The following is an 18,701-nucleotide window of genomic DNA, read 5'->3' on the forward strand; positions in this document are numbered from 1 at the left end:
CTTTAATCCTTAGTGCACCTGATACAGCAAAATTTGAGTGCATTTGAGCTGCATTTTCTTGCATTCATGGCCGTTTTAGACCGTCAGAATAGCCCCAAACAATTGCTCTCATCTGGCAGTTACTTCCTGACACCTTTACTCAACTTTTTGGGCCAAAAAAAAAACATGGCCAAAAATCGACCAAAAAGCATGAGGGGTACCTCATGGCTTTCATCGAAAATCAAACGATAGCGTTTTTCACCTTGAAAAATGGAGACTTTTACTATGGTATATATTAATTCAAAATGTTTCTCTCGATCCAAAGCAGCCTCTGAAACCACTGTTATGAAATTTTCTTATGCAAAATATGGCTATTTTCGCTAAAAACCTCATTTCAAATTTTATTAAATTGCTCAATAACTTCAGTCAAAACATCTATTGCAACTAATACTATTGGAAGCGCCTTGAAAAGTACTTTAATAATGTATTAGGAAGCGTAGGGTGATCATTACAGCTTATATAGTCGAATGCCACGAAATAGATTAAAGAAGTCGAAAAAAAGACATAATCTGTCCAATCTTAAACAGAGAAAATAAACTGAGTTTGAATTGGTTTTGGTGGCAGCATTGCTGCTGGCTGACCTAAATGCCTTTCTGCTGATGTCAATAATGGTTGCGATGCTGATTAAATGGTGATCATAGAATTGAAAGGACAATTGCTTTGCCCAAACACTTTTTTGGGGGAGTTTTGCCTCATAAAGCTGTCTTTTGCAGTGACAATATCTCAAAAAAAAAGTCCCTGTAGACCTTACATAAGTCTTGTATTTACCTACGACCAGGTTTATGTCGCCATTTTATTATTAAGGGCATCAGCAGCAGCGAATGATATGATAAATCTACTATCACAAAATGGAGATTGTGGTGTACAGATGCTGCATTAAATTTGAATTTTATTTCACATTGTCCCAATAATAGGCTTCGTTTGACATCAGTGTAAGCAAAAAGGATGCTGAGGGATATACCTCCTCTCCTCCTCCTGGTGACTCTAGTAACCATGTCCAGCAATGTGAGAATTATGAGAGCGAATGAATACAGATTTTAAACACATGTGTATTGTTCAATATTGGTGCTACTTTGCTTTGCTATTGACAGGATCAACCACGAGAAGGTGAAAGTAGATCTAATCCCGAAAGAAAACGCTAATGCAAATGAGGTATCCACAGTGGCGTTCAATAGAATCATCTGTCTTAAGCAACGCTGCCTGGGCTTACCATAACAACGCCTTACACTTGTATAACACATGGATCCTCTTGACAAGAATATTCAGAGTTTGGTACAAAGCACATTTTGGTGGAAAATACTTTTTCATAAGTTAAAAATAGGATAAGAAAATATAAAAACGTGAAGAGAGAGAGAGAGAGAGAGAGAGAGAGAGAGAGCAAAAGGGAGATAGGATATGCGCATGCAAGCATTTCATGACTGTTTTTGAAAAAATAATATTTTGTTTTCAATAAAATGATGTCTTGGTGATAATATTATCACTCTTCATTTTTGAAATGAATGAAAAATTTACTAGAGGCACTGTAGACATGACCATATCGTTGTATTATGTATTGACGCTGAACAGAAATTGCTGCTGCATACGATTCTCTGGCTGATGGTACTGTCGATTTGGCCAAAATAATTGACCAATTGGAAACTGCTATTGTCCAATACTACGACGGTACTCAGTTCAACACCTACAAAAGCAGCTGGAGCCAGTGTGTCGTGGAATACTTTAAAGCTATTGATGTGCAATTGGTATGTTGAGTTGTTTTGCTCCTAACCCTTACTAAATTTACAATAGCCCAGATCCCCCAAACCGAATTGGGAGAACATAACCGCCAACATCATTGACATATTGGTCTCAAATGGGTATGAGTTTCAAACTAAAAAAAGAAGATCATCGGTTGCTTTGGATTTCTCAAAAGTATCAAGCCCAGCATCATCAACATCAACATCAACATCAACATCAACATCAACATCAATTAATGAAGACATGTCTGTAAATTCCGTACCTATCAAAACGATTAAACTCAGTGACACTGACAAGAACAGCATCAAAGCATTGTACGACGGCCTGGATAAGACAAAGGTGTGGACCCTGTCTACCGGTACTGTCGTTGAGGAACAAATGAAGCAGTTTGCGTTGAACAGAGAGCATGAACAGTAAGAATGGCATTGTATTGTGTATATTATTATGCTGACATGGATTGTAGTTTGTCTCATTCTTTGATTCTTGATGTCAATGATAATTGTTGGGGACCCTACTTTACGGATGCCGAACTAAAGGAGATCAAAGAGTTCAATGCTGTCCCGTTGCCTGTACTCCCTTATGATGTCAAGACGTATTTGGATGAGTTGGAAGCTACAGCATCAAATACTGGTCTCTACAACAAAGTCAATGCTATTCAGTTTGAACCAAATACCGATTGCAAATGGATCCAAGATTCCTACAACAGCTGCTTTCGCTTGATCAAGTGTGGATTTTTCCCTTTAAATGATGCTACTGAACTAGCCGATCTATCTCGCTACGCTCGATGACGGCGTCGCCCTGCGGGCTCTGGCCGAAGACATTTCAAATCAGAGATAATAAAAATTTGGTATATCAAGTAGGTTTTAAACAATGATTATATTCGATTCGAATATTTTAAAACAAAAAATAGACTTGAAACTTGATTGAGACGACAGGAGTTGGGAGTTACAGACCAACTTTTTTTATACAGCATTTATATTATATAATACTTCTGGGTAGACAACATTCTCTGTCCGAGTCGCATTTTCTGGCAGTAGAATTGTTATACCATTTGCAGATGTTGCTCTCGAGATGGCAACATAGAGTTGGTCAGATCAGATTGCACCGTGTCAGCAGAGTACAAAGTGACCTTTTCACCAATCACGTTCTCCATCACCTTGCAATTGATAGCATCGACATTGATATTTTTTGAGCAGAGAATAGCTCTTTCCTTGAAAAAATTGCTATTTTGCAGAGGACGCTGCAGAACATGCTTGGGATAGATGTCTTCAATGAACTGATCAAGATCAGTCATCTGCCTCAAAAAAGAGGGTAAAGCAATGCTGCCAATCATGGCTGATTCGTAAGACATTCTGCCAATCCAATCTGCAAATTGGCAATCTGTTTCATTAGAGTTGGCTAGTCTCATATTCTCGGTGAGCCTTAGCTTTTGTAATTTGGGCCATAATCTTGACGATTTCAGTGAGGCATTGACGATTTCAGGACGACCGCCTTGCCTAACAACATGTGGAATTTGAGCAAAATCACCGCCAAGAACAACAGGAATACCACCAAAGGTAACTTCATTACCACGACTACAAATATCACGAAGTGTTCAATCAAAAGCTTCAAAGCAATAACGATGCTGCATGGGCACTTCATCCCAAATTACCAATGCTGTGTTTCGAATAAGGTCAGCAAGATCATCGTTTTTCTTGATTGCACACACAGACTGCTCGTGGATGTTGAGTGGAATGGCAAAGCGAGAGTGCGACGTACGCCCACCAGGAAGTAGCAAAGCAGCAATGCCAGAGGAGGCAACACAGAGAACAATTTTTCCCTGGCTTCTATAAAAATGACAGAGAGTATTGTAAATGAAAGTTTTGCCAGTGCCAGCTGGACCTTGCAAAAAGAAATGTGAGCTGTTGGTGTTGCTGTTGATGGAGGAGGTGATGGTCTCAAATACGTGCTTCTGGGTAGCGTTCATTTGAGCGTACTTTCGCTGGTACGAAAAGGCTTCTTGATCTTGGAAATATGACATTTCATTAAGTATCAATGAATTGCGCTGTATGCCAGTCATTCTGCTTATCAAGCCATTCCAGTTGAAGAGAGGCAGAGGCAAATTGAACTGACCTAGAGATCTGTCTTGTGCACCAAGAGATGTTTGCAACAGATATAAGCCGTAATCAAGACTTCGCGTTCCACGGTAAAATTCAGCGTCAGGTTGCACGCTGAGCAGCAGCAAATACCCTTTTTGCACGATTGCATGCTCAAGGTCATCACAGAAACTTTCACAGAATTGATTCCAAATCTGAACAGGCGATACCAATGAGTTGAACATGAGCGCAGAGACAAACATTAAACGCATTGCGTAGCCAGAGGCAAAGGTAGCAGCTTCTTCAAAGGCTCTGGTCCATTCTCCATCATCTTCGATCAAATGCAGCATCATACAGGCCTCGCGAAAGGTGGCGTACTCGTGATTATTGACAGTTCTCAGATGAGAAAACGACGTGGCTCCTCTGACAACTGTGAGCAGCAGACGCAGATAATACCTCTCGCCGGCAGCAGGGCTACAGTAGTACATGCGGCCGATAGACATGGTATCGGTTCTTCTTGCTTCCCACCTTTTTGGCTTTTTTTCTTTCCAAGTCATATGCTCTGGGAATTGCTGGTAAAGCAATGGTTGAAAACCAGGTTTGTTTTGATTCACGGCATTATAATGAAAGTAACCCATGAGCGTGGTATGACTCTCTCTCAGGACATTATCAATTCTTGATTGAGGCCAGGAAGGATCAAAATATACAGGCTGCTCATTTTCAAGATGAATAGCAAGTGTAGTGACAGGTGGGCTTTCCTCATGCATTGGGAACTCTTTCAACCTTCAGACGGCTTCACACGGGCTGATATAACGGCCATTTAGATATTTGGCACATTCATCGTTCTGATACATTGCTGCAGTACCAGCTGTTGCGGTTGTTGTCGCGGTAGTCGTGGTTTTCAGAGTAGTCTGATCAGAACCTTTGTATATATACTTGTTGATGTATTTGATAGCCTGGACACTGGCGCATACTTCCACGTTGATATGAGCGTTGTATCTCTTTGATAGGAATGGATTATACGCTACCACCCATTCATTTGTCATATGAAAGTCGTTGTACACGTTCTGATCATCTCTGATGCGTACTACATGAGAGCAGCCATCCATTCTTCTACGATAGAGTGGATACCCATCATCAGGGACTATGGTTACTGGCTGATAACGCTTTGGGAACTTTTTTGAGCAGACGTCATTACCGAAAGCATCCTTCACCATATTCAAGGGCTCAGGCGGATCTTGCAATAAGGGCAATATGGCCTTTCCTTTTTTACAGCAAGAGTAGAAGAGATTGTTGCTTCTGGCTTGACCAGTAGTTCTTGCTGCGTCCCAATGCAATGCGCCACAACCATCACATACAACGTCCATTCTTCCCAGATAATGAGGTTGCATTCTTCCAAGTTCTGATATGAAAGCGGCAGGTGCTCTAGGTGCTCTAGGTGGCCTTAATGCAGCTCTCTGTCTGGCGTAGTTTCGGGCACGTTCCTGAAACAATATATATATATATATATATATATATATATAAGGTTCGTTCGAATGTTTGTTTTTCATTTCTTTTCTATTTACTCGACATGAATCACATTTTCGAAAATTGTAATCTTCAGGTAGAGCAACTCTACAGGTTACACAGTTTCTAGCTTGAACAGGAGGCATGATAATTCGATTTGATTTTAACAAAAAGATATTTCATACACTTTATGCAAATTGTGATGCTTGATGTTCTTGGTGGAGGGGCTAAGCGCCTTCCCCCAAACCCCCTCCCCATTGCCGGCTTCGCCGGTGGTTATGCCCACCTTTGTTCTGGCTTTCAATATTATTAAATTTTAAAAAAATATGATTGGATTGTCTATTTTTTTTTTTTTTTCATAGTTTTCCAGTATATATATTTTAGACAAGGCATTGGTAAGCGAATCTGGTCCTGCTTGGATACATACTTTGTGTTGTGCCAGAAGGGCTACAACTGTCTATAAAGATTAAGGTATTCTTGATGGGTAGATATGTCTGTGTTGTGCAACAACATGGACAAGCTATGATAAGTGAAGTGCATCTCAGCTATCTAAATACTGAGGTTCACCAGATGTGATAAGCGTTGTACAAGATAAATTGCTACTTTGGCATTCAGAACTTAGTATAAATAAAATAACTCTTGTCTTCATCAATAAATCTTTAGTTTTTTTGTGTCTGATCTTATTCAAATAAGTCTTTTCTTGTTTTTATAATATCGAACATTTTTTATAAGCTACAAATAATAATCCTTTTATTCTTTGTGCTTAACACTTTGATTTTTCTACGATTCGATGTGTCGCGTAAGGTTTATGGTTGGCTTTGATTGTTGCATTGCATCTCTAACGTTGATTGTGTAGTGGAAAGAAATGTAGCAGAGCATCTGCTGATGCAGCCAACATCAAGCGTAGTATTAGCGACTTGAGTCGACAGCATGGTGGTCGAAAAATGGATTACTTGTTCAAGACAAGAGATGCAGGAACTGAAGTTGGTTGCGGTGAATGTGGCTTGATTGCTGGTGTAAATACCACCAAAGAGTTGCAAGATTGTGGGTTTAAAATGCCCAAGGTCATGAAGGACATGATGTTTAGACTCGTGTTGGAATCACCTGGCGTTATGAACAAACTCTGTATCAGTGGCGTTTATATTGGTCAAAATGTGTTGAAATTATCGATTTTAGATTGTCCTGCAGGCTATGTGACAAGATACGATGCTTTCAATCCAGTTGACTATCCAATGACAGAAAGCAAGATTCGCCGTCAATTAGCTGCTGTGTTGAAAATGATTCTCAGTGCAAGACTAATTATGCAAGATGCCAAACAAAAGCTTGATGATGATGATTCTGAGATAGTTTTGGGGAAACAAAGACATTTAATTATGCAGCCATCTTTTACCCTCAATGTAGTATATAATAAGAAGCGTAAACTTTAATCAGTAATATGAAATACCCAGTAAAAAAAAGCCTGTCTAACGCGGGTAGTCATCATCATCAACATTATCATTATATATCATAACGTAATAAATGTATAGCCCCTACAACCCTAATAGGAAACTGAGTTGCCAGGCATGGCTCATATAAGTTTAGAGATTTTATATTAAATCACTACAGCTATTAATAATTTTGCAATATTAGTCTTAATGGGTTTTACCGTAGCCAAGCGAAGGTGCAAAACCATAGTGTTCAAGTAGCAGATTCGGGGTTTCATTCCTATTGTTAATAGGCTTACCAGCAACATATCGCATCAAAATTTGCATGAATCAGCTTTACCAAAATCAATATGCCTCCTGTTGGAATTAGAAGTTGCATAGGCTGTGTTGAGTCTGTAGCAGTTGTGGACATTCAGTAACTCAGCAAGAGTCGGATCATGATTTACATTGTTTCTCACTGTCTACATTAGGACATTAGGTTCGACACAGAAGTGAATCATATAATCGATTATGATAGTCTCTGATAGTGAAGGATAATGATGGCTACAGATCGTATCATCATGGCTGATTGAGCGAATCGGATCCTTCAATTGACTGATATTAGATAAACAGGATACGATGTATTGACTCAGTTGAAACAACAAGATAGATTGATGATTCATCAGTAATGATCTCTTATAAATAGGATGTGTTTGAATCAGTTAATAAATCTTTAGTTTTCGTATCTGGTTACTTTTTATAGTCTTCCTTTTTTGAAATCTATCTTAATTTGTTAATACTGTATCTTTGAATACAACAGGCTGCAGAACTGCCCTTCCAGAAGGTTTCATCTACCAAAGATGTGATTTATGCCGTGTAAATAAACTCTATAAAGCAATACACAGCCCTATTTGACAACTTTCAAGCCTCCATTTCTTGACATGTAGGCCTTTCTGTGCCACCCACCAAAATTGTTTCAAACTCAGATAAATATCTCTGTTCAAGATTGGCCAGATATTGGCCTTTTTCGACTTGGTTGAACTATTTTGCGAGATTCGGCTATATAAATTGTGGTGATCATTCAATACTTCCTAATAACTGTCCCTGGTGGTAGGGCGAAGTGGTAGAACTCCCGTATGCCAACGGAAGGATCCCCAGTTCAAATCCTGGTGAACGCAAGTTGTTTGGATTTTTTGACGTAGTACTGATGTCCTCGTTTGGTGTTTTTGTACTCTTATCCATGATCTATATTTTGACGATTTCCGCAAGACTGTACTGGCTCTAGGAGTCGCACCTTATTAGTAGTAGATTTCTTTCCCAACTTAGTTCAAAAATATCTTATTCCCCTTCTTTGCAGACATTGGGTCCACCAACAGTCTTTTCTATCCCTCAGTATGACATTTAAAGGACTTTAAATAAAACCTGGAGCTCGACTCCCCTACAAAAAAAAAAAAAAAAATACTTCCTAATAACTTCCTGGAGTACTTTTTAAGACGCATTTAATGGTGATAATTGTAGTACATGTTTTGAATAAACTTATTGAGCAAATCACTGAAATATGAAATGAGGTTTTTTGGCCAAGATGTCAAGGTTTTGCATGCAAAAGTTACACAAACAAGGTTCCATGAGTTGCGTTGGGTCGAGAGAAACGTTTTGAATTAATATATATCATAGTAAAAGTCTCCATTTTCAAAGTGAAAAACGCTATCGTTTGATTTTCGATGAAAACCATGAGGTACCCCTCATGCTTTTTGGTCGATTTTTGGTCATGTTTTTTTTGGCTCAAAAAGTTGAGCAAACGTGTCAGGAAGTTACTGCTACTCGAGTACAGTTGTTTAGCGTCATTCCGGTGGCACAGAAAGACCTACATGTCAAGAAATGGAGGCTTGAAAGTTGTCAAATATGGCTGTGTTTCTACAGTTGCTTGTGTGCTGTATACGCGTTTATTAATATCTCTGTTCAAAAGCTTTACAATCTTCTAAACAAATTACGTATAATAATTCTGCCTACTCTCAAAAAAAGATCACGATGGCACAATCCATCAAGTGTAGGTCATCATAGATGATTATACATGCTTCGCCAGTAATCAAATGTAGCATTAGTTGTATTGCTCAAATAGATGCCTCTTACATTGCGTTAGTTTGATTTTATGCTCTCCAATACTTGAAACGGTGGTCTAAAAACACACTTGGTCATCAAAAGAGCCATCCCTTGAATACAAATACAATAAATGCGCGTTCACACACTTCACCTGCAAAGCAAACGCACCTGATAAAAATCTATAAATGACTGCACTTTGTCAATGTGGTTGAGGAGTTGCTTTTTATAGGAGCTTTGCTCGAGGTTTATGCTCAAATGCATCATCGTTTCTTTGCGTATTTGATTGTTTGATTAGTGATCCGTGCACCCCTACTCTGATAATTTCTGCTTGGCTTGATATTGTGCCACATTGCACTTTGTATAGATGGTATGACTTCAATGCGCTCAAGATGGTTTGCTCCGTAATGTAGATAATATATCTATCGAATCATTACTACTGTTGCTAATTCTTTTGAAGATCAGCATCCCAATGTTACAACAGCATCTGTTTCTAAACATCATTGTAGAATGAGTGTTTTCACATAGTTTACCTATAATTATATCAACACGTGTCTACTAGAGGCAGCTCGTCTATATATATATATATGTATATATATATATATCAACAGTCAATACAGTCTCCTATAAGTATGAAATGAATATATTTACGCTAAAAGTTATTAAAACAGATACTGATTTGCGCCGCCTTAAATGAAGATGTCGCTTTGATGTGTACTAATAAATCATTCATGATCAATCGAAGCAGGTTGAGTTATGGCACTTACATAAAAAATGCTTTGCATTTATAACAGTTTAAGGAGAGAAGGTGCATACAAATAGGGGTGTAATACAATGGATGAACATCTTGTTGTGAATACTATTTACTCTTGACATGCCTTTTTGATAAATTTAGGATGGAGCTTCAAAATACAAATAGAGATCTGCAACAACATTGTTCTTGTTTGAATACATGTATAAAAATACACAATACCAACTATCCGTTTGTTTAGTTGGATACATTGCATGTAATAATCGACATGCATAAGACCCTTTTAACTACTATCTTAAGATACATGTACGCATTGTATGTTTCATCATCAACAAGGTGTCTAGCAAGTTTTCGAGACAATAACGGCTACTCTATTTTTAACTTTATTTTATTTTATTTATTTTTTTTTTTTTGTCTTTGTATTTACAGATTTGCACAAAATAATTGGTATTTTATTTCACTCATATATACAATACAAGAGGTTGATATATAAAGAAAAAGGAGCAGATTAGGAACAGAGCGTTTAATAAGGAGCAGTGGCAAGGAAATGAATTAAAATTAGATGGATATTATTATTAGAGCTATTAGTAAGGGAAACAATTACAGGATACTTTTTTATGCTAGGTCTATTCTTTTCTAGTACGAAAAAAATGCTGTTGATGGTGTTGATGCTGTCATTGGGACAAGGTAATCATTGGAGCAATCGTCGTCTTGTAGGCTGCCGTATTTGACATGGTTTGTGGACAGTTTTGTAAAGAATAATGGACCATCAGCACACATTGTTGTATTTACAGTCAATTTGGGTTTTTTCTTCTTGAGGCAATCTGTGGTGGGTGTCTCGATATCTGGGCTACTTGCTTCAGAATCACAAGGCGAAGAAGGTATCTCCAATGATAATGTGGGTTTTGCTGTTGTGGGTATAATGTTCAAGGCAGGATTGAGTTTGTATTGAATGCTTGCTGACGAAGGAAAAGTAGAATAGCCACGGTCATAATCTGATGGTGAATAGGTTTCGATAATAACAATGTGTTCGATATCAAATTGCACAGTTTTATGGCTTCTTTTTCTCTTGCGAGATACTAGTGATGTTGATGATGATAGGCATGATTGAATTGGCAATGCTGCTTTGTTTTGATCAGGATTAAATGGCATTTTGAGGGTGTTTGGTTATTATACTTTGACACACGCAAGTAAATGAAGATGAAGAGAAAGAAATGTAATACAATCATACCCTTCTGTGAAGCTGTGCGTTTATATACAAGTTTTTCGTTACAAACTCAACTCATTTCTATACATTTATAAATAGCATCTATTTTTACACTTTGAATATATACGTCTCACGTGGCTAAGCACAAACATCTTCCACTTTGTTGCTCTCTCTCTCTCTCTCTCTTGGTTGCGAAAGCGAAATCGTTTGCTATTAAAAGCCAGTTAAAGTTAAACTTGGGTGTAAAAATAGCTCCAACTGTGTTGGTCCAGAACCATGATAGCAAGAGTCTTTTTCTTTGTCGTATCTTGTTCTTATTCGATGTCATGGTATATGATGAATCATACCTTCTAAATAGATAGAAACTTTAACTGATCTTAGCAGCAGCAGCAGTAAATTGGTAATTTCCACAAAGCTTGGCAGAATTGATAGCGTTCGTATTATGCCCAATATAGAAACATTTGATGTTGCCTTTTGTAAATTGATGTTTGCCAATCCGTATCGCATTATAATCCAACTTCGACTAAAGTCTAATGCCATATTCAACTCACACAACTAAAGCAACTTCTTGGTATGCCATTGAAGAACAATCCAATGTTCAATTGATTACGCACAATACAACATCTGCTTGACTCCAAAAGTGCTATTATACAGACTTTTATATCTCAATCATTAGGTTTATTTATATACATTGAATTGGACAATTTTAGAAGTTTGTAATAAGGAGCATCTACAGTTGCTTCAATTTTTTTTTTTTTTTTTTAAAAAATCCTTAGTTGTTCATATAGGGTCAAGCAGAAAGGATCCACATCAATCAAATGTCGGAGCTTCCACTGTTGTACTTTGATTTAACAGTTTGTAGTGCTTATACTCCAGGAAATAGCCTATCAAATGTAGATTGGATAGAATGAAATGATACTCCAGCATCTTGAAATCAATGCAGTGCTTTTTATTTTTTACTAGCTTAAAAATTGAGTGTCTTTCTAATGAGTGTAAGATCTTTATGCAAATTTCCCAATAGCTGGTGTGACCTCCTGGGTACATGTTTATTTCCTTTTGTCCAACAGTTGGGCTCTATTTATAAACCTTTGCTCTTTGTATCACATGCTTGATGTCAATTGGAATTTATTTGATGAACAGGGAAACATTTGGTTTGGGCTTTCAGTTTTTTCGGTAAGAAAACGCAAAACAAAAGGCCATTTATATACAACTATAGAGAAAAGAGAGGGAATAGACTACTGTGGATGCTGTTGGTTATTATTATGCTGCAATGCGCCTTTTACACATTCTTGGATCTGAACTCTTTCATTTTCGCGGATTGGGCCAACGCGTTTCAGCAACATTTGTAATTGAGCGACGTAATTGTCAACATCTTGTGATGGAAGAAGACCAGACTGTAGAGGAACGTTCAGATTTGTCAATACCTCAGTGACAGTGCGTTTGAAGTCTATCAATCTTCGGCTCTCTTCTCGCAGACGCATGAGCTCTTCCTTCTCTCCACCATTCATTGACTTTCTATTGTTGTCCATTCTGCTGCAAGTAAAAAAATAAAAACAAAAAAAATTGAAAAAGGGGTTAAAATGTGAATCATTTGCGTGCTTTGGACTGCCATTTAACAATTACCTTTTACCATCGTTTTCGAAAAATGCGGTTGATATAGAATGAGGTGTGGTAGGTTGAGGATGATGAAGTGGCGTATTCGATGTGTTATTCCAGCGCTGGGCACCAGCTCTGATATCATTTTGAATCTGTTACGAATAGAGATGTCAGTTGATGGGATAAATGTAAGATAAACATTACTACAAACCTCATCAATATCTTTTATAATGCCTGGCCCGTTTTGCTTCTTGATAGGAGGAGTAACGACAGGACGTTGGCCATTGCCGCTGCTGGATATAGATGAAGGCGTATTGCTATTTGTAGATGAATTGGATGCATTTGTAGACGTGGATGTGTTATTTAGTAGGTGTGCCTTGTTGGGCAGCTTTTGCTTAGTTGGTGTTCCAGTGGGCAATGGAGGCGTCAGACTAGCCGAGGGTCTCTTCATGTCTTCCAATATGCTGGGTCTTGCTGGTACTGATGCTGTTGACGATGTGGGTACAGACTCCAAGCCAGACTTCTTTCTTTTGGCCTCGATTCTTTCGGCATGCTTTGATGATATCGATGCAAGAGATTTGCTATGATTGTTGGTGTTGTTATTGCTGTTGACATTGCTGTTACTTGATTTTGGTCTGCTTTTAGTACCCATGTCATCGTCACTGTCATCTGAACTCTGATCATGTCCAAAGAGTGAGTTGGGAGAGAGTCTCCTTTTCATGGGGATTTCCTTCTTCAATGAGGGCGAGCGAATGGTAGATGAGGTACCGAGGCTAGAGGATATAACCGAAGACGAAGACGGTGGTTGTTTGTTTCCAATAGCGAGGATCTTCTTGGTAGGCATTTGGCTGTTGACTGCACTGCTGTTTGCACCAATGCTGCTGTTACTACTGCTGTCATCCTCATCCTTGGACTTGTTATCCTTATTACTATCTTCAGCATTTTGTTTTTTGTTTGAAGAGACCTTCCCCTTGTTATCTTTTGTCGTTTCAGGTTCCATCTCTACATCCTCGTCCTCTTCCTCTTCTTCGTCATCGTCTTCGTCATCGTCTTCATCGTCTTCGCCTTCAAAGTCGTCATCTTCATCTTCATCAGAGTCTTCTGAATCTGATATTTTCTTTGATTTGACGAGTCTTCTGCCTTTCTTCTTCTGTGGTGTTGAGGATGCTTTGCTTTTGCTTGATTTGATCTCATGTTTGACACATCTGGCAGAGAAACTAGCAGGAACAGATGCAGCGGGGGTTATAATGTTATTGTTGATAGCGCATGTTACATGCCAACATCTGCAACGATGCAAGAATTTGACAGATCAGTACAGAACAGCATGTATGGGTAATGACTTACTCTGAGCAATCAGGTTCTTCACAACTGATACATAAACCAACACTTTTGAGGCAAAATCCACAGGTCTTAGGAATACAAAAATGCGATTGTTAGTATCAGCAAATCAGTCAAAAGGAGCAAACCACTTACCTGCTTATTGAGTCGACTTTCGGGCACAGGGTAAGGCTCTACAGTATTGTCAATGTCCTTATTCCAAAGCGCACAAACAATGTGCATGTATTTATCTTGCAGCTTTGTCTTTTTAATAGCCCCAGTTTGAACAGGGCAACAAATGATGTTCTAAATGCATATGTATGAGTAATCCCATTGTACTATTTGAGGTTCATATAACCTACTGTAGCTTTCTTCTTTTTCTTGTTCTCGCATCTCTGGCAAAACCAGTCTCCTTCTGGCACTTGCTTTAAACCATAGCAACCTACGCAAGCGCGACAATGATTAGTTACGCTCCTAGGACATCACGATCAGAAAACTTACGCTTATGAACTGGCATATTGCAACCTATAAAAAGATAATTATGAGACACATGCAACTTTTTTTTTTTGTGTAATTGAGCAACTCCCTTACCTTTGCCATCACAAAACATGATGGGATTTTTACTGGGAGAACTATCTCTTTCACAAACATTGCAGGCATCTTGCTAAATGTTGGACGTATTTTCAGTAAATGTTACATTTGCTAGTTTTAATGATTTTTTGTTACCTCTTCTTCCGAGGACATGATCGATATTTGTAATAAAAGGGAATAAAAGGCTAACGTATATATTGGTTATTGATTTTCCCCATAATATTCGATTGATTGTTTTGATGTAGATTATTACCTGTTTGTTGTGGATGTGTCTGATGGTTTTTTTTTTAGGTTTTTAGGTGACCGCTGTGCGTGGAATATGGGATTTCTGTATACTTCCTCTGGGTGCTTGCCGTACGTTTTGGTAGCTTTTGTGAGAATAAATGTAAGTTTAAATGTGAATGCTCAATTCCCTTTATCCAATGTGTATATTTACGAGCAAAAAAAATGTGCAAAAATGATTAGAATATGGAATTACAACGGACGATATCTCAAAAAATTTATGTATCAAATTTCTGATCTTTTTGAGTGATTCGTGCAATATTTTATAGAGATATTTGGTTAATATGTGTATTGAATACCCACAAGAATATCAGAGTATAAAAAAAAAGGTACAAGAAAAGAAAAGAAAAGAGAAACAAATAAAAAACAAGGTGGCGCCCGCTTTCAATTCCTTCTTTCTTGCTGCTCCTCCCTTTGGCATCTCGTTGAAAGACCGAAGATGAGTGAACGTTTTGCTTCTAAACAAAGTGCAGTACTACAAATTGCCTTTTGCTTCAGTCACACGGCATTGGCAGTGACGTACTGTTGTTGTTGCTGATTGATCTGTGTCTCCATGATGGAAGCAACTTGATCTAGCAAGGGAGAGGACAACGGTAGAGACGAGGCAGATGATAAGGAGGCACTGCTGCTGGATGTATTTGGGAAGAAGGGAAAGTGGTCCAGTTCAGAGGCAAAGTAGTAGTTTTCCATGGTGTAATTGAGGATGGTGTGGATAGACTGGACCAGGACACGAAACTTGGTGAAATTGATCAGACCATCTGATTTCTTGGTGGCATTGCCATCCATCAGAAAAGTGAGATCTTTAAGAATGATGGGGAAAAATGGGATACACGGTGCTTTTGCTGATTTCTTGAATGCGTTTCGATAATAGCTCATATTATTGCACACATTCAGGTACTTCAATAAGCTTTTGAATGTAATAATGTCTCGATTTGGTAAGAGGGATGACGGTTGCCAACTTTCTTCTGTTCCACCATGAGTGCCACTGCTACTACTGCCACCATTACCACCACTACCACCTCCTTTGAATTCTTGCAATTGCGTCAGTCCCATTGTGATCACCATACTTGTATGAAAATTGTTCCAATTCAAGCAAGCCTGTGTGTGTCAACATAAATTGGTTGGTTATATATTCAGATGCGCCAGCAGATTGCAGCCTACCTTTGCAATCTCAATCATCTTGCGGATAACTATCCTTCTTTGCTTGCTATGTAGCTTGTGTATCGTTATCTCCATCAACACCCATTTGCTAAGCTTGTTGGCTCTTTCAGTCATCATTGCAATGTAGTTGATCTGTTCCTGGCTTTGTTTTCGATGTTGTTTTTGGGAGGTATGGTACATGGCTAGATAATCTTGCGCTGTGATACATTTCAGGATGTAAAAGTCAGCTAGTGTGAGGTATTTGGCAATGTCTTTTGAGTTGAGAGTTAGAAATGTATCTTGCTGATGCTGGTAGAGCTGCTGATGCAAGAGATGAGTGGGTGATGCTGGTGGCGTTGAGTACGATACAAAAGACAGAAAGCTCGGTGTGAGAGATGGCCTTCTACCTAGTCCACTTGTTGACGTTGAGTTGGTAATTGTACTATTACCATTGCTGTTGTTATTTCCAAATGAAACCAGGGATTTTGATATTTGAATGATAAGCGAATGTCTGGATTTACAAGACTGGCTTGACTATAAAACATGGCATTTCACTTTGTGAGCTGTCTACATTTAGCTATTGAACAAATAGCTTACCTGTCGATCAAGTGCTTCTTTAATCATATCTGCTTCAATCGTGAAACCAGCACGATTTACATCGCCATTCAGAAATGCCTCCAGTCGAGTAATTAATATGGGATTCTGCTCAAAGTCTTGAAATTGCAATTTGATCCAGCGTGAAATGACATTCAAAACCCTTCAAGTTATGCCGCTTTTAAGAATCATATTTATCTATTATAGGAAATCAAACCACTTACTTTACTTGAATACATCGTTGCCATTTCTTAAAGTAGCTTGCCTCCCCTGGCAACGCTTCCAGATGAAATCTCGCCATCAAGTTTTCCAGTAGCTCGAATGAGTCAGTAAAGAACAGGTGGCTCAGGATGTAAGTGTCCACGTAATCCAAATCTTGACATGTTTCATCTGCCAATTTCATGAATAATCGCTCCAGAGTACCTGCTAGAACTTGCAATTTATTGGACGCCATCTCCATCACAAGTACGTCTTGCCCATCTTCAGAAATATGTATAATCGATCCTTCTTTACCCTTTTCTTTGGCGTGGCGAAGTATTTCGTCATCTTCATCGCATACAGGAATGTTGTATAGTTTTTCATTTTCTTTCTCCTTGTCAAGGAACGACGATTTCTTCAATAGCTGCTTTTTCTTGCTGCTGAACCACTGCGTTGAAGATGATGAAGTCGACGGCTTTAGTATTTGTAGAAGATCACTCTCAGAGCGGTTTGGCTTCATCTGTTTCTGCTTGATAAAAACTGGCTCTGCATATTCTGTTTGTATAGAGGTCGTATGTACAATGTTAGATGTCGAATTGCTGTTTGTAGTAAAGCAACCTGAATCAGAGCTGCAGATTGCATCATCTGTTCGTATGTGTATGTTATGTTTGTATGGTGATTTTAATGTTTGTACAGAATTTCGTTGATTTGAATGGTCCAGCTACATGATGTTTGAAGTGAGTTCATCGTTTACCTATCGCTAAAGGAAAGCTCACCTCATTGTTAATCTCGAATATGTCTTTGATATGCGATGTTGTTGATGAAATCGCGTTTTTGTTTACTTTCCTATTCAGTCCACCAGTGAAGAATAAGCGCATACTGCCTTTATGTACATTTGCATTCGCTGCTGCTGCTGCTGCTGAGTCTTTTGGTGACTGAAGCAATACTCGCTCCTGGTCAATCTTTTGTCTTGTTGGTTGTGACATATTGAGCTCATTCTCAACCGTTGCTGCTTGATTCTTCTTTAAAGTTGAGATGCTGCGAATAAAGCGTTTTCCCACTAATATTAGGAAATGCAGGTAGTTTAGTATGTTGAAGTGAAATTTGATGTAAACAGTACCTGTAGCATTGCTGTTGTTGGTGTAGTTGCTCTTAATCTTGCCACTGCTGTTATTTTTCAAGATATACATTAGTATGTGTCAGAAAGGAGATGGGACATAGAAGTTGAGAGAAGGAGAAAAGAAAAAGAAAAGGAAAATTGGAATGTGTTGTTTCCCATCATAACATCCCTTTTTTTCCACTACATGATATAATCTCTCTCTCTTTTGGTTGTGCGTTGATGTGTGAAATTCATTACCTTTTGTCAGTCCTAACACGAGTTACATGTTGCATTCCTCCCTGATAAAAAGATAAATCAAACTCATGCTTATCTGAATGAATGTTTAGGTATTGATTTTAGCGACACGATAACAGGTCCACATACCTACAGCCTGCTGTTGTTGTTGCTGCTGTTGCTGCTGCTGTTGCTGCTGCTGCTGCTGATGCTGAAAGGATGACACACTATCCGGCGTTAAAGGGGGTGTGATCAATTTTGCAGATTGTCGTTTTCTACTACCACTACACTGCTTTTCGTTCACTAAAAATACAAATAAAAGTGATTTCACCAGTTGGTACAGGCTTTGTATAATAGCCAACTAGTAGTATCACGTTAATAAAAAGCGACAACTCTCAAGATCCCCTACTCAAAACAGATCACTTCTAATCCCTGAGTTATTTCTCTAGCTTAGTTTTGATCTTGGTACCTTTAAACTTTTCTCCATCAGCAGAAATTTCATTCTTTGGACAGTGCTTGTAAGACGGTTCACTGCTACCAAGGTCTCTACTACTGTTGTCTCGTTTCTCTGAAATTTCGAAAGGAGGACTTTGATGACAGAGGATAACAGCGTAGATGCATTGATGATAGTCGTTACATGATCCTTCATAGCGTCTTTTGCTTCGCTGCTTAATTTGGGTGTAAATATGAATAGGATGTCTATTGTTGAATCGAATGTACGCCATAGGCAAACCTCTAACTATACTTGTTTGTCCGTGGTTAGCTGCAAATAGATTCTAGTTATTCCACTGCGTATAATTACGTTTTGGTTTCTCTTGAAAATGATGGATTCGAGCTG

General features: G+C 38.5%; 8 protein-coding genes across 8 annotated transcripts; 2 read left to right on the top strand and 6 right to left on the bottom strand.

Moving 5' to 3' along the window:
* Positions 1-1,278: 1,278 nt before the first annotated feature.
* Positions 1,279-2,561, top strand: ATC70_007612 (uncharacterized protein; the record flags this gene model as incomplete). The annotated part of the gene is made up of 4 exons (XM_064826871.1): positions 1,279-1,306; positions 1,606-1,778; positions 1,825-2,186; positions 2,237-2,561. The coding sequence occupies 4 exons, from the start codon at positions 1,279-1,281 to the stop codon at positions 2,559-2,561; spliced, it is 888 nt and encodes a 295-aa protein (XP_064675928.1).
* A 254-nt stretch (positions 2,562-2,815) lies between these two features.
* Positions 2,816-4,615, bottom strand: ATC70_007613 (uncharacterized protein; the record flags this gene model as incomplete). The annotated part of the gene is made up of 3 exons (XM_064826872.1): positions 2,816-3,347; positions 3,425-3,599; positions 3,655-4,615. 3 exons carry the CDS (start codon positions 4,613-4,615, stop codon positions 2,816-2,818), a joined length of 1,668 nt encoding a protein of 555 aa, XP_064675929.1.
* An 18-nt stretch (positions 4,616-4,633) lies between these two features.
* On the bottom strand, positions 4,634-5,239 carry ATC70_007614 (uncharacterized protein; the record flags this gene model as incomplete). The annotated part of the gene is made up of 1 exon (XM_064826873.1): positions 4,634-5,239. One exon carries the CDS (start codon positions 5,237-5,239, stop codon positions 4,634-4,636), a length of 606 nt encoding a protein of 201 aa, XP_064675930.1.
* A 905-nt stretch (positions 5,240-6,144) lies between these two features.
* Positions 6,145-6,781, top strand: ATC70_007615 (uncharacterized protein; the record flags this gene model as incomplete). The annotated part of the gene is made up of 2 exons (XM_064826874.1): positions 6,145-6,158; positions 6,211-6,781. The coding sequence occupies 2 exons, from the start codon at positions 6,145-6,147 to the stop codon at positions 6,779-6,781; spliced, it is 585 nt and encodes a 194-aa protein (XP_064675931.1).
* Positions 6,782-10,241: 3,460 nt separating this feature from the next.
* Positions 10,242-10,757, bottom strand: ATC70_007616 (uncharacterized protein; the record flags this gene model as incomplete). Its single annotated transcript, XM_064826875.1, has 1 exon — positions 10,242-10,757. One exon carries the CDS (start codon positions 10,755-10,757, stop codon positions 10,242-10,244), a length of 516 nt encoding a protein of 171 aa, XP_064675932.1.
* A 1,290-nt stretch (positions 10,758-12,047) lies between these two features.
* On the bottom strand, positions 12,048-14,469 carry ATC70_007617 (uncharacterized protein; the record flags this gene model as incomplete). The annotated part of the gene is made up of 9 exons (XM_064826876.1): positions 12,048-12,345; positions 12,436-12,560; positions 12,620-13,691; positions 13,753-13,817; positions 13,882-14,031; positions 14,088-14,167; positions 14,227-14,250; positions 14,317-14,389; positions 14,452-14,469. 9 exons carry the CDS (start codon positions 14,467-14,469, stop codon positions 12,048-12,050), a joined length of 1,905 nt encoding a protein of 634 aa, XP_064675933.1.
* Positions 14,470-15,096: 627 nt separating this feature from the next.
* ATC70_007618 (uncharacterized protein) lies at positions 15,097-17,720 on the bottom strand (the record flags this gene model as incomplete). The annotated part of the gene is made up of 5 exons (XM_064826877.1): positions 15,097-15,696; positions 15,760-16,272; positions 16,336-16,495; positions 16,557-17,251; positions 17,307-17,720. The coding sequence occupies 5 exons, from the start codon at positions 17,718-17,720 to the stop codon at positions 15,097-15,099; spliced, it is 2,382 nt and encodes a 793-aa protein (XP_064675934.1).
* Positions 17,721-17,972: 252 nt separating this feature from the next.
* On the bottom strand, positions 17,973-18,588 carry ATC70_007619 (uncharacterized protein; the record flags this gene model as incomplete). Its single annotated transcript, XM_064826878.1, has 2 exons — positions 17,973-18,166; positions 18,333-18,588. The coding sequence occupies 2 exons, from the start codon at positions 18,586-18,588 to the stop codon at positions 17,973-17,975; spliced, it is 450 nt and encodes a 149-aa protein (XP_064675935.1).
* Positions 18,589-18,701: the final 113 nt, after the last annotated feature.

The sequence above is a fragment of the Mucor velutinosus genome (assembly GCF_035048745.1).
Source record: "Mucor velutinosus strain NIH1002 chromosome Unknown tig00001553, whole genome shotgun sequence".
Lineage (NCBI taxonomy): Eukaryota > Fungi > Mucoromycota > Mucoromycetes > Mucorales > Mucoraceae > Mucor > Mucor velutinosus.